This window comes from Bicyclus anynana, chromosome 22 (assembly GCF_947172395.1).
Source record: "Bicyclus anynana chromosome 22, ilBicAnyn1.1, whole genome shotgun sequence".
Classification (NCBI taxonomy): domain Eukaryota; kingdom Metazoa; phylum Arthropoda; class Insecta; order Lepidoptera; family Nymphalidae; genus Bicyclus; species Bicyclus anynana.
The window spans coordinates 11,764,503-11,771,781 of record NC_069104.1 but is presented as its reverse complement, the minus strand read 5'-3'; the positions used below and the strand labels follow the sequence as shown (position 1 = coordinate 11,771,781).

Sequence of the window (7,279 nt, the reverse complement as noted above, 5' to 3'; positions counted from 1 at the left end):
CCGCAAAACCGCAAAAGTTACAATGTGAAATACGAAATATTGAGTCAATAAATTGATCTTTTAGGATTTATTAATAACCTGCGGTTTTATAATCCATCGCATGAATAAATAAGTTCATATTTATTTCGGTCTTTGTAATGAATGTCAATTTATTCCCTATAGGTTTTTTTAATTCTTTACAAGTTAACCCATGACTACCATCTCACCTGATGATAAGTGATGATGCAATCAAAGATGGAAACGGGAATCCACACCTCTTTCAGTTTCTACACGACATCGTACTGTCCAATAAGGGGTTGTTCAAATAGATTGATAATAATGATGCCTCTGTAGATGATATTACGGAGAAGACTAATCAGAGTATTCGCCAATCAATTCACCATAATCGTAAATAACTCCGCAAGTTGGGATGACTTGTGAAAAATTAGGGAATACCGAACAATCATCGCGCAGTGTTTATGCCTCCTGTTCTATTTATATACATGCAAACCCACTGTGTGTCTGTGCATACATACTACATCAGTTGATAAACTGAGTTGTTTCATCATTCGCACGTACAAATTCGCGCGTTCACAGTTCGCAAAATAAGTGGCACTTAGAAAAAGAATTTGGAAAAATAAAAACGTAAAAAAAAATATTGTGATAAGTAGTTTACGTTTAAATTTTTAATTAACAAGTAAGTTAAAATCGGCTTTCGAATATCTGGTTAAAAGTAAGCTATGCCGGTTTACAAATATCAGGATCAGGACTTCGTTCTATTTTGAAGTGTTTTTGTTAAAAACATTGCAGTTAATGTGTTGGTTAAATGTTTAGTTTATTTTATTTGTTGGTTATCTGATAATTGGGGCGTTGCATGGATATAAACAAAGATAAGTATTGTTCCTTTATTACAAAATTAAGAGCTTGTTTTTTTTTTAACTCTCGTTTATTTACATTTTTTTTTTAATTTTTAACAATGCTCTCTCCTCCTTGGGCACTCAATAAACCCTCCCGTTGCGGTATTAATGAGTGCCCAAGCAACCGGTGGTCAGGGCTCCAGAGTGAGGAACCTCCTCACAATTCGCGCCGTCTCAAGAGTCACTGCTTTCTGTGTCCGACCCTTGATCCAATAGTCAAGCAAAAGCTTTTCGCTATAAAACCATTGACTGAAACAACTATCGGAACAAAGGTTGACTCAACATTCCACATGGCGGTAATCTCGTGAGCAAAGTCCAAGTATTTTGATACTTTTCCTTTTAATTAAGCTAATTTATTTACCATCTATTATAAAATCACGTGATCGGGAAGGAAAGACATAGATAATTGGTATAAAAATCCAATCAATTTTAGTGATTTTATAAGCAATTAACATTGCTTTAGAATTGGCGATTTCAATCTATGTTGTCGAATAGCACGAGCCTGTGCTAGCCTGACAATCCATTTTCTATAAAAAGCTTTTTTTTATTCTTTACAAGTTAACCCTCATTACAATCTCATTTGATGGTAAGTGATGATGCAATCTAAGATGGAAGCGGCCTAACATGTAAGTAGGAGGATGAAAATCCGCACGCCTTTCGGTTTTTATACGACATCGTACCAGAACGCTAAATCGCTTGGCGGTACGTCTTTGCCGAGTGGTACTAGCTTCCCACCAGACCTGGATCAGTTAAGAAAACCTCAATCGGCCCAACCGGGGATCGAAACCAGGACCTCCGTTTTGTAAATCCACCGCGCATACCACAGCGCCACGGAGCCCGTCGTACTTTAGGCAACTGTAGACTTTCCACCGTGGACTTTGGAGAATAACAGGTTTCAAGGGTGATGGTGGTTTCAGATAGTCAGACCCTTAACCGTCCAAGTGTAAAACGTAATTTTTTCAATGAGATTTCATGTCCCCGGTCGCCAGTCACTTACCTTCGTAGCAATCCTTTAAAAACACTGTTAAAAATCGTACTTTATAAACATCTCTAGCATTGCCACGATAATAATGATTTGATGATGATGAAAACATGATATCTTTTGATATCCTGTAAAAAAACATTTACGATTTGCAATTGGACGTTTGACGATTTGAAGTTTGCTACCTTCCAAAGCCAACGCGATCCAAACTCCATAATTGACTATTTGGCATGATTTCTCAACATATCTTGTAGCAAATAATAACCTTTTATACTTGGACAACTGAGATTCTGGATCCTTGAAACGTGCGACCTCCTAAAACGGTCCAAATGTGGATTGTCTAACTATTACAAGCTCATAATTCGAAATGACTTAAGTTTTATGATGTTAGCTTCCATTCACACCTTTTGAGAAGTCATTGTTTAAATAGACGCATGTTGATGTCTGGTTACCAATGTCGGCCCCACGAGACACGTGACAATCATAAATAATGAGATATTAAAAAAAGTGCAAATAATTATTACACCTGCCTGACAATCGGAGCTCGAAGATGCGCTTATGACCGATCGCCATTTTGAAATTAACGAAAATTATGTTGCTAAGTTAAAATGAAAAGCCAACGGGAGATTAGGTAGAACAAGGCCCTGACAAAATTATCTATTATTTTAGATCATCGACGAGTAGGTGGATTGGATCACCTACACTCATTCGATTTAGATTGAACTGAGAGCCCAACATTTAATGAAAGTTGAAGACCTAGATGATTAAAAAAATTAATAAATCATTTTGTCGCAAGTCCTTAATACTTGTCCAACTTTAATAGTCATCTCAACTTTAGTTTATACAATGTTACAAGTGGGTCTGGATCCTCGCGCATTGGGTTCGATCCCAGGACCTAGTCCACAGTTGAATAAATAGTCAAACAGTAACTGATGTTTGATAGCTCAGATCTCAGTTACAGACAGTCATGATGGCAGATAACTATTCTCAAAGAAATAATATGACTCATAAAATATGCATGATCTTTATTTAAATATGTCAATACACAGTTTGTCCAACTACTTGACGATTCTATTCTGTTATAGGAACAATAAGATTAATACGAACCTCAACGCAACATAAGAATGCTCTCGCTATAATTATTATAAATACAAAAAAATCAATTGAGAAGAAAACATGGCGGAAACAATACAGTCAGCTCCAGTCCAAAAGGAAGACCCTTGGGCGAGTTTGATTGGACATTTCGGCAAATGGCAGTTGCTGGTGATAGCCAGTGTGTCGCTCGTGAAGCTGTCGTCGGGCTGGGTGCAGATGGCCATCATCTTCCTGACGCCGAACCTGGTGTTCTGGTGCCAGGACTTCGGCGACAACTCGAGCCGCGTGGGAGAGAACGGCACGTGCTACGCGCAGTGCGCGCGCTACGCGTACGACAGCGCGCCGTTCCAGAACACGATCATCACGCAGTGGGCGCTGGTCTGCGAGCGCACGTGGATGGCGAGCTTCGCGCAGATGGTGCTGCAGCTGGGCGTGCTGCTCGGCAGCGTCATGTTCGGCTTCCTCTCCGACAGGTACCGTTGAACTGACAAGCCGTTCCAGAACACGATCATCACGCAGTGGGCGCTGGTCTGCGAGCGCACGTGGATGGCGAGCTTCGCGCAGATGGTGCTGCAGCTGGGCGTGCTGCTCGGCAGCGTCATGTTCGGCTTCCTCTCCGACAGGTACCGGTGAACTGACAAGCCGTTCCAGAACACGATCATCACGCAATGGGCGCTGGTCTGCCAACCAGATATAGATATGGTCTGTATAACTGCGGAGTTGGTGGGGCCTTGGAAGGTGGTTGGTTGACCACACCTTTCCAAAGTACGATAGGTACTAAAAGTACGCTATAGAAAATTCATTGTTGTCAAATTAAAAAATATATTTAAAACTACAATAATTAAGACCAAAAAACATCACAACTAATTTTAATTTATTTTCAGATACGGCAGAAAGAATACGTTCCTTGGATCAATTACTGCAGTCATCGCAGTAGGATTCGCTGTCCCGTTCGCACCAAACTACCCAAGCTTCATAGTCCTCAGATTCTTCTCAGGGGTCGCAACCGCTGGGACTATGGTCATCTCTTTCGTCATAGTTATGGAAACCGCTGGAATGAAGTACAGAGAAATGTGTGGTTGTCTCTTTCAACTCCCTTTTATTGTGGGGCACATAACGATACCGATTTTCGCATACTACTACAGAAGTTGGAACACGTATAGTTTGGCGATGGCGGTGCCTCCGCTGATATATCTGGGGTACTTCTTCGTGTTGTCAGAGTCCCCGCGATGGTTGGTGAGCGTCGGCAAGGTAGAGGAAGCGACCAAGATTGTAAGCAGAGCCGCGGAAATGTGAGTATCCTGTCAACACTTCAACTAGTAATAAACAGAAGAAAAAAGAGAGATAACAGAAATGTTAAAATTTTATACAGAGGCCCAGACTCTACTACTAGGATACTAAGTGCTACAAACATACATCTCCTGTCTCCTAAGAAATTTTTTCGTAAAACTTCACCTGGAGTTGGAAAATTGTGGTGTTACTCCCTGTGCATCGGAGAACACGTTAAGCCGTCGCTCCTGCTAGTTCATTAACATCTGATAGTGGTTGATAAAGAAATTAGCATAATCACCCCAAGCCCGTCATTCTGCATTAGAGTAGCGTGGGGTCATAACTCCATATCCCTTTCTAAAAGGTCCTTCCTTTTAGAAAGGAATATGATAGACTTCACCCTGTAGGCCTTTAGAATATCACAGTTAATATTAATTAAAAAATTAGTGTGCTTTTAGACCACATGACTGAAGTAAAACAGAAAACTTCTTCAACTGTCTCTCTCTACGTCCATTCGCCTCGCTCGATTACACTTATCGTAATGTATTCACTAGCTTACTTCCCAAGACAAGCGTGTGTAAGAAGAAAAAGCTTTACCTCCATAATCCTCGATTTTGAACAGGAATGGCCTTCCAACAACCAACATCCAGGGAACGCTAAAGAAGATGTCCGAAGACATTAGAGACAAGTCTGCCGCTGCCAAGCCGAACTATAGCCATCTGTTCAAAGCTGGGCTTCGGGTTAAAACAATGAGTTCTTGCGCCATTTGGATGATCGCTGGGTTGACGTACTTCGGGTTCAACCAATACGTGAGCCAGACCAGTAAGGATCCGTTCATTACAGTCGCTGCCGTTGGGTTTATTCAGGTAAGATTTTAAGTTGAAGTGTCAATGGGCGGGGTTCATCGGCTCTTTGAACTATGGACAATTGTTCAGAAACAAAGTCACCAACATATTAAATCGCAAGTCTTAAAGCTGAATGAGCCATGGGTGGGGTACATTGTTCAAAGAGCCGATAAACGTTGGCCCTAGTTGCACCGGTAAGGGCAGTGTTGGTTGACCCACTACTAGGTCTTTCTAGAACTTTTAAAGGGGAACAGCTCTTTATGATTTTTCAACAAAAGCTCTCCAAAGGAATAATATTTTCCTCGTTTTTTTCCCACAGTTTTCTTCGATGGAACATCGTTTCCGTTAGTTGTGTGGCATGATGTTAATATAGCGTTTAATAGTCCATTTTTAGACTTCTATAAATGGACTATCCAATATAAAAATATTTTTTAATTCAAATTAGGATTTCCTGAGTTTTGTGCATTAAATCAAACAAACAAACAAACAAATTCTTCAGTCTTATAGTCTACATTGATATTATATGCAAATAGTATACATTTACTCATTTTTATTTTTACAAGCTTATATTGAACTTGCAATGTATGTTTGTTCTGGTGAAATCTTGCAACACAATTTTGAAGCAGATATATCTTCAACCAATCGCAAAGCGCTTAAATTTTGTATATTTGTTAAATTTCGATGACAATGCATGGTTAACTTTGTGACGTAACTTTAAATCTAACATGGCGGTATATCTAAGATGGCGTACTAGATATTTTTAATGCACTTCTACAATATGGGTATCAAAAGAAAACCCATTCAAAAAAAAGCTTGTTTTTTGTAAAGATTTTTACTTTTTCATTTATTAATTTTTACATCAAATAAAGGGACAGGTGTAACTGCAGTTCATAGCTAGTAATTGCTATAAGCAGACATTCAAGAGATTACCTAGTTCTAACAAGCTTATCATCTTTTGTTTACTATTCTCCAAGCAAAATAGAGATTAAGTAAGTGTTACTAACACTAGTTTATCTAATCTATGGTAATGCAGCCTCGGTTGCAGATTAGGTATTTGAAGAGAACAGTGTGCCTGGTGGCAGTTTTCAATGCTTTGATACTGTGACTATCGCGTAACCGTAAACGCAAATTTCCAAGTAATTGAAACAGTTGTGCAGCAGTGCCACTAGATGGCGCTGTTTCAATTCCTTTGAAATTCGCGTTTACGGTTACGCGATCGTCACAGTATGAAAACTGCTAAAGCACACTGAACGTAGATTTGCGCAAGTTAATTATAAAAAATCAAGCTAGTATATTTTTTCCTTCTCAAGATCGAATCCGAGATTTTTAAATCGAGTCGACCATCACTAATATTTGCAATGAATTAATATATACTTATATAGTTTTTTATTTTCTGCAATAAGTTGACACATCCATGCGACACATACAAACTGACAAAACCCCATCTTGTATCCAATAGACAACTTCCGGGCGTCCCATAATGAATATGGTCTGAAAGTACTGAACCGATTCGAAAAATTATTTTACTGTTGGGAAGCTACATTATCCCTGAGTGTCTATAGGCTATATTTTATCCCCATATTTCTACGGGAACTGGAACCACGCGGTGTCTTCAGCCTCGTGCCAGTAGATAGATAAAGTAGTTGCCTATCGTCTTACCACCGAGCGAATCGACAATATAGTTTTACTAGCAAACTAAACTTTCAACCCCTTTTCACCACTTTAGAGGTTGAATTTTAAAAATTCTTGAATCACATTATATTTCGTATTTCTTCTATGATTTATGATCAAACTTTTAAACTGTAACTTTTAAAATGAATAATAATAATAATAATAATAATAATAATAATTTATTTGCTAAGACATGGGTAACAACAGATACAATAAATACAATGGTCCAAACATGTTTTGCCACAAATTAGGCGTGCAAATATTTTAAAAATAAGTAATTTAATTTAAATGTTCCAATTATTGTTATTGAAGGACTTTCTATACAAACTTTTAACCCGTATTTCACCCCCTTCTAATTTTATTTCAGGGTCAAAAAGTACCCTATGTTTTACTCCAAGGTCCCATTTACTATTATACCAAAATTCATCTTGATCAGTTCAGCCGTTTAGCCGTGAAAAGACAACAGACAGACAGAATTACTTTCGCATTTATAATATTAGTAGGGATTTCCATACCTGTTT

General features: G+C 38.7%; 1 protein-coding gene across 1 annotated transcript in view; it reads left to right on the top strand.

Annotated features, from left to right (window-relative positions):
• The first annotated feature begins 518 nt into the window (after positions 1-518).
• LOC112057721 (organic cation transporter protein) overlaps positions 519-7,279 on the top strand; it is an 8,705-nt gene continuing 1,944 nt past the window's right edge. Inside the window, exons 1-4 of the mRNA XM_024098255.2 lie at positions 519-676; positions 2,964-3,446; positions 3,858-4,265; positions 4,865-5,108. Of these exons, the coding sequence (XP_023954023.1) occupies positions 3,055-3,446; positions 3,858-4,265; positions 4,865-5,108 (1,044 nt within the window). The 5' untranslated portion in view covers positions 519-676; positions 2,964-3,054. The remainder of the gene's footprint in view (positions 677-2,963; positions 3,447-3,857; positions 4,266-4,864; positions 5,109-7,279) is intronic.